This window comes from Solanum verrucosum, unplaced genomic scaffold (assembly GCF_900185275.1).
Source record: "Solanum verrucosum unplaced genomic scaffold, falcon-dt-bn FXZP01000176.1, whole genome shotgun sequence".
In the NCBI taxonomy this organism is placed as follows: Eukaryota; Viridiplantae; Streptophyta; class Magnoliopsida; order Solanales; family Solanaceae; genus Solanum; species Solanum verrucosum.
In genome coordinates, this window is record NW_026020412.1 from 1,693,814 (window position 1) to 1,715,224 (window position 21,411).

Consider the following 21,411-nt stretch of genomic DNA (forward strand, 5'->3'; position numbering starts at 1 on the left):
ATCTTGCATTCAAGGGTCATATTGAGTTAATACATCTAGCATTCAATACAAGAAATATAGATACAACCATGACTCAAGTAGTCCATTCAATTCATGCATAAACTCATGTGATCATATTATATGTCATGTGGGTTAAGTATTTTTACAATAGGACTATATACAAATCAACATACATAATGGCTTTCTTTTTGAATCCTAATCACCCTTAGTTTATCCATTTTAGCTTTCATTCTTAAAGCACTAGGAATCAACTTCATGTTACAAGCCTTACTCTCAAGCAATGCCTCGCATGATCATTAAGTATACCTAGTTCTCAAGGTAACCTAACCACATTCCTCATTCTTGATCAATTATAGTCATATAGGAAACATATAAACTCAATATCAATACTACACAACCATGATCCATCATATAAATCATAATCAAGTCAATTCATGTTTATAAGTTTTACCCTAAATCAATCCATGTCTAGGCGATCTAATCTATGGCATTACATGAAGAAGTTCATCAATCTTAGAAGGTCACCTCTAACCCTCAATTTGCCTCGTTCATGGCATAACCCTAGACTATATCAATTTCATCATATGATCTTAGGATAATCAATTATACATGTAGATTCATACTTAAATCATGCAACTACATCATAATTAACTTGCATCCAATCAATTGGACCAACTTGCATAACCACCACAGAATGTAAAGAAGAACCATAACTAGGATTGGGGGTCTCATGGATTCTTAAAGGAGTTGAGATAAAATCATATAAAATCAATCAAACATTCATAAACAACATAATTCAACCTTTAAAAGCAACATTAAAAGGAATCCATGGAGTTGAATTGAAATCCTAGCTAATTGAGTTTTCTAGAATTGAGGTAAAAGCTTTTGAAAGGTCTCCTTGGGTGATAGCTTCCCAAGGATGAAGAAATCCCATACCTTAGGTGTAGAATCCAACCAAATTTGTATTGAAAAGCTCCCATCTTGAAGCTCTAACTTGGTTTCTTCTTGGTTCTTCGATGGAGGTTCTAGAGAGAAGATTTTTGGAGAGGGAGGTAGTTGGGTTTTAATTTGGGATCTTGGGTTATAATGAATTATTGAGGTGTTTAATACCCTAAAATACTTTATATATATGAAATAAACTCATATTAAATGACCCTTAATGAAAACAACTTAAGAATGAATTTCCTAAACTAACCACCATTTGGCCGAGTCTAAGGCAACCTACAGGTGCAAACCACGAGACCCCCACCCACAGACCATGGATGGGGTCACGCCCTATACTGTGGAGTCTTGGTTTGAGTCTGCAACATGGACTTGGGGGCCTTGACCTATGAAGGCCATCCACGGGGCGTGGATAGACCTACGAGGCGTGGATAGACCTACGAGGCGTAGGTCCTCATCCGTAGTTCATGAGATTTTGGCAGCTTCTTGGTTTTAGGCAGCCTTGGGGGTTTAGACTTTAGGTTCCCCCTCAATGACCCTTGGTTGGTCTTTGGGGGGTCATACCTTGAAATTTAACCCTTAGACACCTCAACTTAAGATCTGGAAGTCCATATACAACCTACAACCAAACATCAACCTCAAAAGCTCACATGTAAGGCTCTAGTTTCACCTACTAGTTTCCATTAGGCTTTATCTTGGTCTTACTAATTTTCTGGGTTATTACAATTCTGTTGGTGTTTTGGATGATGAAGGATATGTTAGTACCAACGGTGATGGAAAATGGAAACTCATTAAGGGTTCCTTTGTTGTGGCTCATGGTAATAAACGTCGTGGTCTATACGGGACTACGGCTTCAACTTGTGTTGATATGGTGTATGCTTTTGAGAGTAATAACTCTTCAACGTTATGGCACAAGAGGCTTAGCCACATCAGCGAGAAAGGACTTAATGTTCTAGCTAAGAAGAAATTATTGTCAAATTTAAAAAGTGCTAAATTAGAAAAGTGTGAGCACTGCTTTGCTGGTAAACAAAATAGAGTTTTCTTTAAGTCCTACCCTCCTTCGAGAAAGACAGAGTTGCTTGAGTTGGTGCACTCTGATTTATGTGGTCCAATGAAGACAAGGACATTGGATGGTGCACTCTACTTTGTCACTTTTATTGACGACTGCTTGAGAAAAATTTGAGTTTATGTCTTGAATACTAAAGACCAAGTGTTAGGTGTCTTCAAGAAGTTGCAGGCCTCAGTTGAAAGAGAAATTGGAAAGGAACTAAAATGTATTCGTACTGATAATAGTGGTGAATATTGTGGACCATTTGATGAATACTGCAAGCATCAAGGTATTAGACACTAGAAGACTCCTCCTAAGACTCATCAGCTTAATGGTTTGGCTGAGAGGATGAATAGGACCTTGATGGAAAGAGTTAGATGTTTGCTTTCTGAAGCAAAGTTGTCGAACTCATTTTGGGGTGAGGCTTTATTGACCGTTGCACATGTTATTAATCTATCTCCTACTGTTGCTTTGCAAAGTGATGTTCCAAATAGAGTTTGGTATGGAAAAGATGTTTCCTATGATCATTTAAGAGTATTTGGTTGCAAAGCTTTTGTACATGTGCCAAAAGTTGAGAGGTCAAAGTTAGATGCCAAGACAAGGCAGTGCATCTTCATTGGATATGGCCTTGATGAATTTGGTTACAGGCTATATGATCCAATTGAGAAGAAACTTGTGAGAAGCCATGCTATTATTTTCATAGAGAATCAAACTATTGAAGATATTGACAAAGCGGAGAAGCTAGAATCTTCAAGTTTTGATGGTATAGTTCATCATGATGAAGTTCCTCACACAAGCATGCATGATGTTATTGGGCTTGATAATAATGGTGATGCCCAGAATCATGTATCGAATCAACACATTGATGTTGATAATAACAATGATGTTGTTATTGATGATCCTCTTGCTCATGAAGTTGTGGACAAATCAAATATTCCGCTTATGAGGTCCACAAGACAGTGGGTTCCTTCCTCTTGTTATTCACCCAATGAGTATGTATTACTCACTGACGGGGGAGAACCTGAATGTTATGAGGAGGCCATGGAAGATGAGCACAAGGATCAATGGATTGAAGCCATGCAAGATGAGATGAAGTCTCTGCATGAGAACCACACTTATTAGTTGGTAAAATTGCCTAAGGGCATGAGAGCTTTAAAGAACAAGTGGGTGTTCAAAGTTAAATTTGAAGAACACAACTTGAAGCCCAGATACAAAGCTAGATTGGTTGTTAAGGGATTTGGTCAAAGGAAGGGTATTGACTTTGATGAAATATTTTCTCCTATCGTAAAAATGTCTTCGATTCGTACAGTCCTAGGTTTGGCTGCTAGTCTTAATTTAGAGATTGAGAAGATGGATGTGAAGACGACTTTCCTTCACGGTGACCTAGAAGAAGAAATTTATATGGAACAACCTGAGGGCTTCAAAGTAGAAGGTAAAGAAAATTTTATATGCAAACTCAGAAAGAGTCTATGGCTTAAAGCAAGCTCCAAGACAGTGGTACAAGAAGTTTGAATCTGTTATTGGGGAGCAAGAATATAAGAAGACTTCTTCATATCATTGTGTATTTGTACAACAATTTTCTGATGATGATTTTATCATCCTCTTACGTTGTGGATGATATGTTGATTGTGGGCAAGAATACTTCCAAGATTGACGAGTTGAAGAAAGAGTTGCGTAAGTCTTTTGCTATGAAAGACTTGGGTCATGCCAAGCGAATTTTGGGCATGAGAATTACTCGTCTCAGAGATGAAAGGAAGATTTATTTATCACAGAAGAAGTACATTGAACGTGTAGCGCTTCAATATGAAGAATGTTAAGCTTGTTATTACACCTCTTGCTGGTCATATGAAGTTGAGCAAGAAGATGTGTCCTACAGCTATGGAGAAAAAAAAGAGCATGGCCAAAGTTCCATATTCCTCTATTGTCGGAAGTCTAATGTATGCAGTGGTATGTACTAGACCTGATATTGCTCACGCAGTTGGTGTTGTCAGCAGATTTCTGGACAATCCGGGAAAAGAGCATTGGAAAGTTGTGAAGTGGATACTCAGGTATCTTAGAGGAAGCTCATATGAATGCTTGTGTTTTGGAGCATCAGATCCAATCTTGAAGGGCTATACAGATGTTGATATGCCAGGTGACCTTGATAACAGAAAATCCACTACTGGATATTTGTTTATTTTTTTAGGGGAAGCTATATCATGGCAGTCGAAGTTGCAGAAGTGTGTTGCACTATCTACAACTGAAGTTGAGTATATTGTGGCTACTGAAGCCGGCAAGGAGATGATATGGCTAAAGTGATTTCTTCAAGAGCTTGGTTTGCATCAGATGGAGTATATTGTCTATTGTGACAGCCAGAGTGCAATAGACTTGAGCAAGAACTTCATGTACCATGCAAGGATAAAACACATCGACGTCAGATATCATTGGATTCGTGAGGAAGTGGAGAGTGAATCATTTCACGTCATAAAGATCCACACAAGTAAAAATCCTGCAGATATGCTGAACAAGACAATATTGAAAGAAAAGTTCGAGTTATGCAAAGAACTTGTGTGTATGAGCTCTCTCTAACGAAGAGGAAGATACCTCATTCTAGTGCATGGGACTGGAGGGAGAGATTTGTGAGGTCCATCCCATGTTCTTTATATTAGTCAATTTGTGCTACTCAAGTGCTACAAGTAATTATTAAAAAGGAATAGTGATAAGAGTTGGAAAAAAAATTGGTGGTTGGCAAATTAGTAAGATTTGCAACCCTTTGGACTTTGCTTATGTCATTAGTGACATAGGCATGGTCTTTTACTTCTATAAATAAAGCATTCTTGCTCATTTGTAGAACACACCAAGTTAGAGAGAAAAAATATATTTTGAGAGCAAAGTGAAGTATTCCATAGACTATAGAAGAAAAATAGTCTGCAAAGAAAAATAGAGTGTGAGCGATATTTTAGTAAGGTGTAAATCAAAAGAGTGTTATTTCTTTGGAGTGTGTTGTAGTCACTTTGAATATTGTATTCGTGACTACACAGTGTAAAAATTTCTTGCTATAGTGATATCAGTTGCTCATCTTGGCCCGTGGTTTTTTCTCTTATTTAAAAGGGTTTCCACGTAAAATTCTTGGTGTCATTATTTTCCCATTTTATTTCTATTATTTTGACCATATATATTTTTGTGTTAGTCTGCGTTTTCCCTACAGAACTGTTGTGTTCTTTTTTGAGGATGAGCTATAGACAGATAGACAGATAGATAGAATCTTTAGCAGTGACAATTTTATCTCCGGATTGATTGTCACCATCTTGGTCTCCCCCTCCTAAAAACAACGAGCTTCCATTTTAATTTGGACTTAACCATATATGAGTGAGAGTAAGTGCATGTTGATAAAAATTTAGAATTGGAAAATAACATTGGTCATGCGAAGGTGACGATAAAAATTTAGAATTGGAAAGGACATAGAAAACTCACAATTTTGAAGAACCACGTTACAAGGCAAGACATTTTTTCAAGCCCTAACACAGAACAAATGAATGTGGCAACTGCAATCAAAATGAACTCACATTAAAAGAATCCATGAAGATTCGCAATAAAATTTCATTTTGTGTTGAGTTATTAAAAGTCAACCGAATATTTGAGCAACACTTGAGGGAATGGTAGAAGAAAACTATATCAAGGAATAAAATTTGTAGTTGATAATATATAAACCATAAAAGAAAGTGATCAACTAGCAATACTATTGCACTCATTCATTAAAAAGGTTCTTAACATATGTGTGACAATGTAAACTTTATATTGAAATGTTCTTACATTAGTTTAATGAAATATGTCACTAACGACCGCACGAAGCACGAAAAAATTATCTAGTATATATATGTATAATAGAGAGCCCTCAACCCGGTGAGGCGAAGCTCTCTAAGGGCTATAACACAATTTATTTATTTTCTATTTTTAACTTCATATATACAGAAGGCCAAAGTTTTGACTTTACTATACAGTCATCACTTTTGAAAAAAAAAAAAACAATTGTTTCCTAATCCCTAAAACGTTTCAATGATTCCTCCTTCCCAAAATACAGTTGTTCCTTGTGGTTTTGGACACTTGAAAAGTATCTTATCATTTAGCCTATGTTGCTCAAGTTGAGTCTAAACACTACTCCCTCTGTTTCTTTTCATATGTCATCATTTTTTATAAATAGTTGAGCTTGTCATTTTATAAAATCAATGCATAAATTATCATATTATTTCTTTTTTACCCTTGTGAGTTATTAGCCTTGAAAATATACATTTGACCAACTTAGAAAAGTTAAGTAAATGATTCATGTTCATTGGTTAAATTAATTAATCAAATTCATTGATTGAAAACTTGAGTTCCAAAAAAATTAAATAGGAATAGAATAGTAAACTTACTTAGTTTCTTAATGCACGTGAAATCCAAAATGGCAACATATAAATAGAAAGGAGGAAGTAGATATATGTGTCTGTTACCATTTTAACAAATAAAAATGAGGGCATAACTTTTTTTTTGTCTTCTGCTTCCTTATACTGTTATACATTAAAAAAGATTTATTTTATTTCTAAACATGATACCATCTACATTTTCTAAAATAACTATTTGCAATTTAGTTTTCTACATTACTAATAATGGACTTATTTTACTGACACTAAGAATGATATGTATAAAATTATCAAATTCAAGTCTACCTTGGTATGTTATATTATTTATCGTACATTTTCTAAAATAACTATTTGCAATTTAGTTTTCTACATTACTAATAATGGACTTATTTTACTGACACTAAGAATGATATGTATAAAAATATCAAATTCAAGTCTACCTTGGTATGTTATATTATTTATCGTACCTTCACATCATCATAATATTCAGTCAAGAGTCGCTATAATAATTTTGAAAGGAAATGTTAGAAAAAAAAATTGAAAAATTATATTAAGTTATTTAACCGTATAAAAACATAAAATTGACATTAAATAAGAAACATCAATTATAATTGTCAAATTAATCTCACAACATATTGTTAAGTTTTTGCTCTAGTCTTTACAATTAAGAGCCCTTGTGCCAAAATATAAACGTAGGGCAAAACCTCCCTTCGAATAATTCAAGCGTAAATAGAAGATATTACGTTTCGTCACACACTTGTTTGGATACTATCTCCCTTTCTATTTACATTCATTTCCACAAAATTTCTGCTTCTTCAATTCTTTCTCTGAAAAAAAAAACTCTCTCTCTGCACAGCCCCTCCTGTTCTGGTGTCCTTCTCCCACCAAAAAAAAAAAAAAAAAAACTTATAGAAAATAATATCTGACATGGGAGAATCTACTAAGTCGCCATCATCTGCCTCGAAATATTATGGAATTTTAGAAATTCCAAAATCAGCATCCCTCAAAGATATTTGCAAAGCGTACAAACATCTTGTTAAGAAATGGCATCCTGATAGAAATAAATCCAATCAAGCTGAAGCTGTAGACAAGTTTCGATCCATCAATGAAGCTTATAGGGTATGTACATGCATAACTTGTCATACACTATTATTTATCATTTATCAATCCATGTTGTGAGCGTAATATTATTGAACTAAAACATTCAAAATTTAAAATTTAAAAATATAAATATAGTATGTTGTTAGAATTTTAAAATATACTTACTTGTTTACAAATGTGATTCAAGGTTCTTAGCAAGAAAAAGACAGAGGAAGCAGATTTATTTAAAAGTGATGCAGCAAAAACACCTAAAAAAAATTCAAGAGATGAGGAGGAGGATGAGTTACAAATTTCAAGTCCCACACTCCTTTCAAGAACAACGAGTCGAATAAGCCCAACGGTAGATTTTTACACGTCCATGCCAGCATGTTTTACGATGAGTGGAACCAACACTCCCACAACCCCTGGCACCCCTGTATCATATCAACCTCCAAATTACCTTTCCAAAGTTGCTAGCAAGCCTATCATTTTTTCTCAGTCCACTTCTCGGAGAAAACCTCAACCAATTGAGAAGAAATTGGAATGTACACTTGAGGAATTGTGCAATGGATGCGTCAAGAAGGTCATAATAACAAGAGATGTTGTTGCAACAACAGGGTACATATACTATATTCTACATTTTTGTTTCCTTTCAGATGAAATTAAAAATTTCAATTTTGTTCCTTTGAGGATCAATAAGCATTATGAACTAGTATAACACTAGAGGCGGACCCACACCTTTAGGAAGGGGGGTAAACATGCACTCGCCAACTATGTATATATATGTAAATTTATTTTGAGAAACTAACACAAACTAAGATATAGTAAACAGTGCACCCATAAAAAGAAAAGCATAGGAGAAACCACAGGGTTCAAATCCATATATAAAACCATGAGCTAAGGTAATCCTGGCTGTATGTATAACACTAAATAGAAACATAATGATATTTTGTAACTTGCAGGCTAATTGTTAAAGAGGAAGAAGTCGTAACGATAATGGTGAAGCCAGGATGGAAGAGAGGAACAAAAATTACTTTTGAAGGTAAAGGGGATGAGAGAGCAGGAGATATAATATTCTCAATTGATGAGAAAACACATCCACTATACAAAAGAGAAGGAGATGACTTACTTCTTGGAGTTGAAGTCCCTCTAGTACAAGCTCTCACAGGGTGTACAATCACTGTACCTCTTTTGGGTGGAGACGACGAAGTAATGACTATGTCATTTGATGATGAAATCATTCATCCAGGATTTGAGAAAGTCATACCAGGCCAAGGCATGCCTAAACCTAAACAGGAAAGTACAAATAGAGGAGACCTTGTACTTCAGTTTCTTATCCAATTTCCTTTAGAATTGAGTGAGGAACAAAAGTCTGAGGTTGTTAGTATACTTGAGAATCATTCATAGTTTTCGGGTTCTTCTTCATAATTATGTAAATTGCTTGTATTCTTAGAACTTTTTAATGGAGTTTTTGTGTCTTACAAGTGAAAATCAAATGTCATGTTTTCCATTACAAAAATTTACTTAAAAGGAGAAAAAGTTAGTGTTGTTAGTAAAAAAGGATACTCTTCCTTCTAGAAAAGTTTGCTCTTAACAATACTTAAGTAGTGTAACGTGTCTAAAGTCTATCATTGGTATCGAGGATAATTGGTGTCCTACTGAAAGTCATTGTTAGTATGCATTGACTAGAAAAAGGGATTGGACCAAGAGAAGAAGGTACTCTAAATGTTGTATGAACCTTGCATTATTGAAATGCTAGTGGTCTAGGATACACCAATGGAGCATGTTGCAAATTTGCACATAATAATAGGTACCATTCTAGCATCCATATGGCATTGAATGTTGAGAACAAAAGATGTAGCCTCCATTAAACTGTTGTCGAGGAATCATAATGTTGAAGAATTCACTTGGGAATCTGAACACTCTATGAGTTCCAAATATGCACACTTGCTTCAAGAGCATATAGAAGGTTTATTTATCTATCTATCTATCTGATTTACACCTGTTGTTCATCTTGTATTTCTAAGATACTTAGAACAAAAACTTTGAAAAACTTGGTAAGAAACAACAAAGTTTAAAGAGTATTTCCAATACTAGAAAATTAAAACTAGTAGAGAAAATAGAATCAGAACCAGATTAGAAACAATATACAAAATATTTTTCTCAAAGAAGAAAATTGAGTCCACTGAATGCATAGTGTTCCTTTAAGGAAATTATTCCCCTCAAGTACCAAAGGTTAATGGAATATATCCTCCCAGGATAGAACAATCTTACTCACCGGTGTATCGGTACCTATACCCATGGTGTCAGCGAACCACTCAACAGCAGTAAAGTACACTTAGAATACTAGATTTAGTATAGAAGAAGAAGTCCAGAAAACTAGTTTTTTTATAATGAGAGGTAATCCCTCTATTTATAGACAACAAAAGGTAGTGTGAATAGATGCTTATTGTGCTTTATCGGAAGGTCAACCCTTCGGAGAGGTCACAACCTTTCATAAAAGTCACAACTTTTCAAACCAACCTATAGGAGATCTACACCTCCTATCATAAAGAGCCTCAAATGGAGTCATACCAACACTTGAATGATAGTTATTATTATAAGCAAATTCAATCAAAGGCAAATGATCATCCTAATTACCCTTGAAGGCAATCACACAATCTCTCAACATATTTTCCAAAGTCTGAATAGTATGCTCTGCTTGCCCATCAATTTTAGGATGTACTAAGTTTGACACTAGTACCAAGACCTTTTTGGAAAGACTTCCAAAATTGAGAGGTAATTAGGTACAGTGATCGAAGATAATGGATAGGGGCACTCCATGCAACCTAATGATTTCCATTGGATTCAACTTAGCATAAGCTTTCACCAAATAAAAAATTGAGGATATGTTGTATTTAGGGCTGGCAAGGGGACGGGGACGGGACGGGACGGGGGACGGGGGACGGGGCTGGGGGGATTTTGGGGGAACAAAAATAAGTCCCGTCCCGTCCCACTATATATACGGGATGGGACGGGTTTTGGGGGGACGGGACGGGGGATTTTTTATTTTTTATATACTTATTTACTTGTATTTAAATTATATGTTATTGATTATTGAATAACATTTTTAGTTTATTTGATTTTTTTTCAATAACATTTTTAGCTAATAAATAATGCTTAGTTTTCAAATTTCAAAATTCAAATTTCAATTTCAAACTTCAAATTTCAAACTTCAAATTTCAAATTTCAAATTTCAAATTTCAAATTTCAAATTCAACTTTCAAATTTCAAACTTCAATTTTCAAATTTCAAATTTGAGAAGTTCAAATTTGTATTTTAATATTTTAATGTAATTTAAACTTGAAATTTTGATTTTTAAATTAAGTATTTTAAAGTTAGTTTAGTATATATGTAAATATGTATGAATATATTAAAATTAAAATGCAAGACAATAGTTATATAAAAAATACTTAATAAAGCCTTCAAATTTATTCAATAAAATCTAATTGCAACTTAGAACTTAGAAGTTACAATTTACAAATATTAGTGGAGTAACTAATCTACGCAGCCACCTTCTAGGAAGGGTTCTGTTTCAATAAGTTCTCATATGTAAAACTAATATTTGTTACAAATATTAGATGAGTAACTAATTTACGCAGCCACCTTCTAGGAAGGGTTCTGTTTCAATTAGTTCTCGGATGTAATCTAATATTTGTATTTTCCTTTAAAATTCAATTCTAATTGTCGCATCATATCGACGGTAACATCCTCCGGTGTTGGCAAACTTGCTAGAAACTCTTGTGACTCTAATTCATCATCACTAGATCCAAGTACCGCATTAATCCAAGCTTCTTGTTTGGAACTTAACTTTGACAAATTATAATTTCTCCTCTCGGCGTTGACCCAATCTCTAAATAAAACTGATATTTCCAAACTGTCTTCCGCCAATGAATGTCTATGATCGCCAAGTTGAAACCTTGCCGCACTAAAAGCAGCCTCTGATGCAACTGATGAAGCTTGAATAGCTAGAACATCACGAACCATTTTGCTCAAAATTGGAAATGCAACGCTCCGCCTCCTCCACCATGCTAATAATTCTTCATTGCCATCTTCGTCTTCCACTGTTTCTAAAGATTGATTAAGATATTCTTCAAAATCATCACGGTTAGTAGAATTAAGACCAAGAAAATCTCGCATATAACTTGAAATTCGAGCTTTACTCTGAGGATTAGAAGTTTGACCAACTTCTTGAGTATTTCCTGTAGTTCTATATTTTTCATACAACATTTTTGCTTCTACTTTTATGCTACACTTACAAAATTCACAAGTTGGATTTATTTCCGGTGAAATTTCTAAGGTATCATAAAAAGTGTCAACAAGTCCCTGCACACCTTGTAATTTATAGTCAGGATGAAGTAAAGTAGCAGTTAAAAAAAATTGAGGAATAGGAAAAAAATATTTTTAAAATTTTTCAATCATACCTTCAATTGCAACTCTAAATTTTTCATTTTTTTTGTTTTTAGAAAATTGAATTGAAATAGCACAAATATTTATTAATACTGATGAAATAGTAGGATAATAAATTCCAAAAAACATGGTTGTAGCATCATAAAAAAGTCTTAAAAATTCTAATAGTTCATTAGTTTCTTCCCAATCTTCTTCACAAATTCTGTCTAATGGGTCAGCATTATGAGCATTAAACACCATTTGTATGGGTCCTCTATATTCGTAAGCAACTGAAAACAATTCGTAAAAAGAATTCCACCTTGTTTTAATATGTCTTGGAATTTTTCTTGGTGGCAAATCACATAGTACACAACGCTTATTAAATTCCCTAATTCTAGCAGCTCTATTAGCATAAAAAATCCAGGCAACAGCATATTCAATTTTCATACAACCACATTCAAATAATGAAATATCATCTTGTACAACTAAATTCAATACATGTGCAACACATCTAACATGAAAAGAATTAACATCAATTGGACACAATCTAGTTTTTAACATACTAGCAGCGTTTACATTATTAGATGCATTATCTAATGCGACAGACATTACTTTATCTATAAGCATGTAATAATCTATAACACTCAAAATATTTGAAGCTAGATATGCACCAGTTTTTTTCTCTACACATTCTTTATAACTTAAGATTCTTTTTTGCAAATTCCAGTTATGATCAATCCAATGTGCTGTAACAGTTAAATAATCACGTCCATTAACACTACGACCCATGTCCGAAGTTATAGACACTCTACAATCTAATATGCTAAACACACAACGAAGATATTGACAATGTTTACCTTGATATACAAAAACATCAGATTTAACAGTATTTCTTGAAAAACCTCTATAATTAGGATTATAAGTTTGTTGAATATATTCAATAAAACCGGGATGTGAAGGAAAACTATAAGGTAAACCACAAACAGAAACCATTTTAGCTAAATTTTCACGATCTCTTTCCTTATTATATTTACGTTGTGTTAGTGGACCACCGGGGTTAGAAGGATCTAATGTTCCTTGAACCATGTTAGAAGCCCCTACCGATTCATTAACATTAATATCAAAATCATTAACTGGAATTCCTTTTTTTCTATTGGCTAATGATTTAGCTTCTTTATATTGAATTGGCACACAAGATAACAAATGTCTATTTAAGCCCCCCGTCCCACATTGACCTCCACCTTGTTTATGTTTAAAAGGTTGCTTACATTTATTACAAATAGCAATAGAATTTTCCTTATCTAAAGTCATAAATTGTCACACAACAGAAGTTTTAGGGCGTTGATACTTCACCTTCTCCCTTGTAGGAGGTATAAGGGGTGGCCGTCCAGAATTTTGCTCCGTTGAATTTGTAGTTTCATTTGGAACATTTGTCATCGGACTAGTAGGTGTATCTTCTAATTCATCTTCTCCCGAACCAACTTCTACTTCTTCACCTGAATTTTCATCAAGATAAGGATTAATATCACCATAAATTTGTTGTAAAAGTTCATGATCGAGTTGAGCATTTGAATCAATATCATAAGAAGTATCATCAACATAAGTAGAATCATTTGTATTAAATCTAACTCTAGAAGTACCACCACATTTACTCTTATTTTTTTTCTTACTACTTTTTTTAGTAAAATTAAATAATCTACTAATGCCACTTGGTTCTTTCTCTTTTCCTTTACCGGTATCTTTTTTGTTAGAACTCATATTTAATTATATGTAAAGTATAATATAAAAATAATAATAACACAAAAATTAATGACGAAAAATAAAATATAAATATTATGAAACGAATGTACCAAACGTCTGCGTTAATAGCAAACGTTATAACCGATTCTTGAAGCTTGTAGTTTGTTGTAACTTGTAACTAGTAATTTGGAACTCCAATATTTGATAGCAAATATGAGAATTATATATATTATGATATATAATATGAAAACTTAGAATTGAAATATATGTATTATGATATAATATGAGACTTAAATGAGAATAAAATATTGAGATTTGAGACTTAAGATTGAGACTTGAAAGAATATAAATGAGAGAATATATAATTTTGTAAGAAATAATAAGGGATAGAGGGGTATTTATAATATTAAAAGTGGGTTAAAGTGTATTTATAATAACTTGAGGGTTTAAAGTAAATTATTAAAAGTAGGGGTGGTAGGGGGTGTTGGTAGGGGGAAAAAACTGTCAAAAAATCCGTTGGGGGGGCCCACTAGCCGTTGCCCAACGGATAGATTTTATAAAAAAAAATTTGATAGGGGATCCCGCGAACCGATCGGTTCATCCGGGCCGGGACCGGGCCGGGTTGACCGGGACCAACGGGTGAACCGGACCGGTACCGGTCCCCTAATCCCGAAGGCCCCCATCCCGCGAGATTCAAACGGGACCGGGTCCAGCGAGCCGGTTCTCGGACCGGTCGCGGGCCGGGGCAGGCCGACCCGGTCCCCCTGCCAGTCCTAGTTGTATTGCGGCTAATACATGCCTAATAATGCCCTAAAAAACTTATTTTCTTATCAAATATAGATATTCTATTAAAGAGTATATGCTTTAATTTGTGATACTGCAGAAATAAGGTGCAGAAATAAGGTGATGAAATTTTTTTGTTCCCACTTTTAGTAATACTAGTTTCTGGACACGTGCTTCGCACGTGTGTCCCACACAAGTAGTTCATACAAAATAAATCATATCAAAAATACATTGTAATGAATAATAGAATAAAGTGAAAAAGTACAAGCTAAAATAGATGAATAGTTAGCTTATAGTCAAATGACTTCTTCGTTGAACAATATTAGATGATTAAATATTATTTTAAACTACAAAATTAAACGACTAAATTTATCTAGATAGGTAAAATGTATAATGAATTATATTTGAGCAATATTTAATGTATTGATATATTACATGATACTCGTTCATAAGTAATGTTCTTGATGTGTATTCCACTTGTTGTTTTGATTACCGATTTCACCGGTTAGAGTAGTTTCATTCATCCACTTTAATTATATAATTAGGAAAACATTAATAAACATATATCACCAAAATATTATATAGAAATACCTATTCTTTTTCATTTATCAAAAAAAAATTTACCAACTTCAGCAAATTTAAGGTATCAAAAATTAAAGTTTCAAACAACTTCAAGCTAAGCAAAGACTCAAAGCTAATGGTAAAGGACCAAAAGTCAATCTCTAACACTTCTATGTCAATACATCAGATTAATTTTAACTCATAAACATGAATATAAGAAACATTGATAATTTATAAACCTTAAAACTCATAAAATATTATATAAACAAGAATAATATATTTTTACGAACACGTTCACAGAAAATAACAAAGCTGAAAATGAACTTACTCTTTAAAATCTTTCCTCTAATGCTTCCCCTAATGGAGAAAGTTGTACATATTCTTGGTTTATGAATTCATTTATATAAGTTGATCATTGAGCATAATTTAATGGAATAGATAAGATCATTCATCATCAATTAAGTTAGGTAACTAAAGAAAATCAAAAGTTTTATTGTTGGAGACAAAAAGACTTGAACTATGATACAATGTTCTTTCCAACTTCCAAAAAATAGCTACGTACAACCATTGTTATGCGATTCATACATTGCAAGTACAAAAAAACTAAGAAAAGAATGAACAAAAATTACACAAGAAAATGTTTTGTTGAGAAAACATTGTATTCTAAATTACTACATATTAAGATACTACGCTATAATAAGTATTTGATAGATGAACAAATATAACATGTAGAAGCTTCAATCAAACTAATAAATGTTAGAATGTGAAAAGGTTGTATTCTAATTAATATTGAGGAAATTTGCTACTATAATAATTACTGGCAGATGAAAAATCTATTGCTTATCCGGTTCAATGCATATGATTATTAATAAGTTTTATATTTCAGAATTATAGTTACGGGACTTTTAATGTTATCTTTATATAGTTAAAATATTATTATTTATTAAGATATTTGATTAAATTTATATTTAGTGTAGGGATAAAATGGTAATTCAACTTTTCATTTTGGAGGTTCCCACTTATAATAATATATGATATATATGATATGAGGATTCATAGGAGGGAACAAATCAAAAAGGATTTTTATGAAACAGGTAAGGAGATATGAAAAAGCCTTAGGTTAAAAAGTCAACAATGAAAAATGTTTCTTTGTCACGGCTAAAAAACTCCATAAGCACGATTAATAGGATGAGAAAAGCTTCAAGTTTTATCAACAAACGATTCCCTTTTACTGTGGATCTCTCTGGAGTTATCATAAATTATCTAGCTTATGTTGATGATATTGTTATATTCATTGGAGGGAATAATAAATCAATCAGGATTACCATGAAGCAGGAGATATGAAAAAGCCTCAGGTCAAAAAATCAACAACAAAAAAAGCTTCTTTGTCACTGCTAAAAAAATTCCATAAGCAGGATCAACAGGATGAGAAAAGTTTCAAATTCATTTACAATATTAATATTGGGACTCTAAAATTCTTTCAAAATATCCTTTCTCACTTGGAGGCTTCTTCAAAAGAAACTCCCTTTCTATGACACTATGGACATGTTTGGTACTAACCATTTTATTGAGTGTGATTGTTGTAGATTAGCACAGACATATACTATACACCATATTTTTATTGACGCCAACAAATCATGGAGCAGAATAGGCGATCCATTAGGAATTTGACATCAAAAGGACTCGATCATCACAATTTTCATTAGATGGTGGAGGATACAACCTTGCAACAAGATTCGTGGAATGATCCTCCAAATTGCTCCTATTTATATAGGCTGGGAAATTTTGAAACTGATCAAGGACATCACGTAGATATGTTAAAACAAAGAAACTTTCAATAAAACAGAATGAAACATTAAGGACTTTGGGAAATTAAATTTGTTGTTTCTAAACTCTATGACAAACTTGACTTCAATTTCAAATGGTACGACTTGTGTACAGTGATCGAGAAATTAAGACCTATCAAATTAACTGTAAAACAAGTTCAATTGTGAGAATGGGGAAGCAGGCATTGGAGGGATAGTTAGAGACAAAAATGGTTATGTTATGATGGTTTTTTCTATACATGTTCAATGTAACAGTAACAATATGGTTGAAGCTCTTGTGACGGAGTTTGGAGGAAAATGATGCAGTCAAAATGGACACACTGATTTTGATCTTGAACTTTACTTCTGGTAATTGTTAATATGTTGATCAAAAAGCATACTACCAACCTCAGGCTTAAACAGATTATTGAGCAAACCATCAAGATTATGGAACATTGCAATGTTAGAATCAACCATATTTTGAGGGTAGCAGACTGTTTGGTTACGCTAGCTTCAGAAACTGAATAACATACGTACTTCAACAATTTTCAGCAGCTCCGATCCCTAGACATGTTAAGGGACCATATATATCAACTTGATAAATGGAAACTTCCTAGTTTTAGAACTAGTATGTATGATAAAGCTAATTTTTTTGTTAGTTGATGTAAATGTGGATGTAGAAGGAGTGAGAGTATGTTTTTGTAGACAATCTCTGGAGAATTCCGAAAAAAATGACTGGTTAATATATTGCATGAAAGAAAGGGATGCTACAGGTGAAAAGGAGTGACATATGTTGGGCTTTGAAAAGGAATTATCACATTTGGTTCTAATGCCTCAAAATAAAGATTTTAAATTATTCTAGTCGTCATTTTTTATTGACCAATAAAAGTTTCTAAATTATATTGCGGTCTCTAATTTGCCAAATGATTTAGAAGTTAAACATTTAAAAGTAGTAATGCCTATTATTGTTAAGAGTGTAGATTAAGTGATTAGTTCCCTCATTTTAGGAGGAATATGAGGACGCAAAGACGACTCTTTGTTTACTTGTAAAAACTATTATCATGCGCCAATTTTTCCCTTTGCTTTGAGAATCCTCTCCCTGCCATTCTCCTAAAGGTATAATCTTCTTTCTTTTCTCCTTTCTCTCTAAGCTAATTTCTTCCCTTTTCTCTATCTCACATAAATATATTCCATACCTTTTACAATAATAACATCTTTTACATACATTCATGATTCACATACATGTTTATACAGAGAACAATATTATATATGTTATGTTGTTCTTAAAATAATTAAAAATATATTTTTTCTTTTGTTGTAAAAGTTTCTTATTTTGATCTTTAATGAACAGGGTTCATTGTTTGGGAGAACGGCAGGGTTTAAACGACGTGTTTTGACATAAAGTGTGATCATCAAGACTTTATAAAAATGTCTTCATCATCTAAGGATGATCAATCATCCAATACACCATCTTCGGATTCTTCATCAAATTCACCATCATCATCTTCTTCGAATTCTCCATCATTTGGCTCATCCTCAAATTCTTTGCCATCCCAAGACAATTCATCTCCATCCAATGATTCAACATCCCAATCTCCTCCTCAAAGTAATTCATCATCTTCTCCGCCATCAGGGGATAATAATAACTCGTCTCCTTCCGGTGGTAACAACAACAATAATGACAATAACAACGACAACAAGGATAACAACAACAATAATGGTAACAGCAACAACAACAATAATGGTAACAACAACAACAATAATGGTAACAACAACAACAACAATGATGGTAACAACAACAACAATGGTAACAATGATAATGACAACAATAACAACGACGGTAACAATAAGAATGACAATAACAACAATAATGGTGGGAACAATAACAACAACAATAATGGTGGTAACAATAATAATAACAACAACAACAATGGTGGTAACAACAATAATGGTAACAAATCTTCACCACCAGGAAAATCGTCAAATTCAAATGGAGGTTCATCACCTCCTCCCCCCCCACCACCACCACCTCCTCCACCACCTCCTCCTTCTCCTTTTTCTCCTAACTCCGGGTTTCTTTCTCCTCCAAAGCATAAGCCACCACCAAGCAAGTCCTTAGATAATAATAATAACAACAAGCCTAATGATAACGGGACAGCCATCATTGTAGGAGTTGCTGCTGCAGGAGGTCTATTACTTCTTGTCATGTTAGTTTTCCTTATATCATGTTGTAAACGCAAAAGGAGAAGGCCACGCGACCAAATGGGCTACTACAGGGACAATTCTCATGGAGGCAATAGTATGTTCTTTCTTCTCTTAACTTATACTGTATGTTTTATGTTGAGAGCATACTGTTTTCAAATAGAATTAGCTTCAAATGCAGTAGCTATGAAGAGAACTGGTAAATGTGCAGAGTAGTGAATATGTTTAGGTTTAAATAGTGTTAGTATTGAGAATGTGTATATGGTGCAGGTACTGACTACTATAACAGTGGACCATATGGGAATTGGCACAACAACAACAATATTCAATCAACGGATCATATGGTGAAAATGCCTAATCCACAAGCACCGAGTACTAACGTAAGTTCAGAACTGAGTTGGCCAATAGCACCTCCACCACCACCACCAATGATGAGTAGCAGTGAATTAAGCTCTGCTGCTTTCTCTGGTCCGCAACAACCTCCATTGCCACCCCCACACCCATCAATGGCTCTTGGTTTTAACCAAAGTAGTTTTACATACGATGACTTATCTACCGCAACTGGAGGATTTGTTAAGTCTAATCTATTGGGACAAGGTGGTTTTGGCTTTGTACATAAAGGGGTCTTGCCTAATGGCAAGGATATAGCTGTCAAAAGTCTAAAAGCTAATAGTGGACAAGGTGAACGAGAATTTCAAGCTGAAGTTGAAATTATTAGTCGTGTACATCATCGACATCTTGTCTCTTTAGTTGGTTATTGCATTGCTGGATCTCAAAGGTTGTTGGTATATGAGTTTGTTCCTAATGGCACTCTTGAGTATCACCTTCATGGTATTAACTTAATTTCATTTTTTTTATCTAAATACTCATTCTACATATGTCGTATTTAACTCATCGATCCCTTATTTAATTAGGAACTGGTCGCCCTGTTATGGACTTCCCTACTAGGCTTAAAATTGCATTAGGATCTGCCAAAGGCTTCGCGTACCTTCATGAAGATTGTAAGTTCATATATACTATTCTCATGTCTATATATTCTAATCACAAATTAAACTTCTATTTCATATATAAATTACAGGCCACCCTCGTATTATTCACAGAGACATTAAAGCTGCTAATATTTTACTGGACCATAACTGTGAAGCTAAGGTATTTGGTAAAAATAGTTGAAACATTAAGCAAATTGATTCCTCATTCAGGTTTCTAACAAAGTTTATTATTACTCCCTTTGTAAGGTTGCTGATTTTGGATTAGCTAAACTTTCCAACGACACTAATACACATGTTTCTACGCGTATCATGGGTACTTTTGGGTGAGTTTAGTTTGATAATTCTTCAAATATATCCAATGGATTTGCATTAATCGAAAGAGTATATTTATTTGTGTAGGTACTTAGCACCAGAATACGCTTCAAGTGGCAAGCTAACTGAAAAGTCTGACGTCTATTCTTATGGTGTTATGCTGTTGGAACTTATAACTGGGCGTCGTCCTATAGACATCAGCAGTGATGATGATACTTTAGTGGAATGGGTATACCATGATGATTACTTTACATCTTCGAATGATAAAAATTAATTCAGTAGGACATCGATCAGATTATTTAAACATATATGTATATATGTGCAGGCTAGGCCAATTCTGATTCGTGCAACAGAGGGTGGAAACTACGATGAATTAATAGATCCACGTTTGGAAGGAAATTTTGATGCCCAAGAGATGCTATGTATGGTAGCTTGTGCTGCTGCATCCATCAGACATTCAGCAAGAAGACGTCCCAAAATGAGTCAGGTTAATTTCTTCTTAATATTTGTCAAAAGCGTTTCCTAATTCACAATTTTAAAAAGTATAGTGGTCCAGCGACTGACATATATATATATATATATGTTGTAGATTGTACGTGCTTTAGAAGGTGATGTGTCTCTGGATGATTTAAATGAGGGAATGAAGAAGTCCCCGAGTACTGCAATGTTTGGTTCTAGTGAAAGTTCTGAATACGATGGAGGTTCATATGACCTTAAGAAATTCAAGAAATCTGGAATGTCGAGTCAAGAATTCACAAGCAGTGAACATGGTATCGGTGAATTTGTCCATTCCGGTGGTGAATCTCAAGAACATGGGCAGAAAAGGCACACCCCTTAAGGAAAATGGATCATACCTTCAACTTCTGATGGATCTATAAGTAATAATTACACACATTTGTTGGGCTTACAAGGATGCTTTAGGCATTAAAAACTAGTTTTATGGGGGAAATATAATAATGTATTTAAACAACAATTGTGAAGCTTTATTAGAGATTTGAATGCGGGTTGTAAAGAGTATCACATCCTCCTAACCATTCTGTGGTTGGCTTTGGTTGTCAGTTGAATCATTTAGTTTTGTTCGACTTTGGAAGTTGGGATATATATACTAATTCTGAATTGTTTTCAATATATTTCGTCAATGT

At 33.9% G+C, this 21,411-nt stretch overlaps 2 protein-coding genes across 2 annotated transcripts; both read left to right on the plus strand.

Annotated features, from left to right (window-relative positions):
- The first annotated feature begins 7,217 nt into the window (after positions 1-7,217).
- LOC125840710 (uncharacterized) lies at positions 7,218-8,856 on the plus strand. The gene is made up of 3 exons (XM_049519676.1): positions 7,218-7,488; positions 7,658-8,067; positions 8,412-8,856. Exons 1-3 carry the CDS (start codon positions 7,297-7,299, stop codon positions 8,854-8,856), a joined length of 1,047 nt encoding a protein of 348 aa, XP_049375633.1. The 5' UTR covers positions 7,218-7,296.
- Positions 8,857-17,749: 8,893 nt separating this feature from the next.
- On the plus strand, positions 17,750-21,121 carry LOC125840709 (putative proline-rich receptor-like protein kinase PERK6). Its single transcript, XM_049519674.1, has 9 exons — positions 17,750-17,882; positions 18,118-19,065; positions 19,239-19,799; positions 19,883-19,969; positions 20,047-20,117; positions 20,204-20,280; positions 20,357-20,498; positions 20,595-20,756; positions 20,859-21,121. Exons 2-9 carry the CDS (start codon positions 18,195-18,197, stop codon positions 21,105-21,107), a joined length of 2,220 nt encoding a protein of 739 aa, XP_049375631.1. The 5' UTR covers positions 17,750-17,882; positions 18,118-18,194; the 3' UTR covers positions 21,108-21,121.
- Positions 21,122-21,411: the final 290 nt, after the last annotated feature.

Coding starts and splice junctions, on each gene's coding strand:
- LOC125840710 (XM_049519676.1), top strand. CDS start 7,297: ATGGGAGAATCTACTAAGTCGCCATCATCTGCCTCGAAATATTATGGA. Junction 7,489..7,657: donor CCATCAATGAAGCTTATAGG/GTATGTACATGC, acceptor ATGTGATTCAAG/GTTCTTAGCAAGAAAAAGAC. Junction 8,068..8,411: donor GATGTTGTTGCAACAACAGG/GTACATATACTA, acceptor TGTAACTTGCAG/GCTAATTGTTAAAGAGGAAG.
- LOC125840709 (XM_049519674.1), top strand. CDS start 18,195: ATGTCTTCATCATCTAAGGATGATCAATCATCCAATACACCATCTTCG. Junction 20,118..20,203: donor ACCATAACTGTGAAGCTAAG/GTATTTGGTAAA, acceptor TCCCTTTGTAAG/GTTGCTGATTTTGGATTAGC. Junction 20,281..20,356: donor CGTATCATGGGTACTTTTGG/GTGAGTTTAGTT, acceptor TTATTTGTGTAG/GTACTTAGCACCAGAATACG.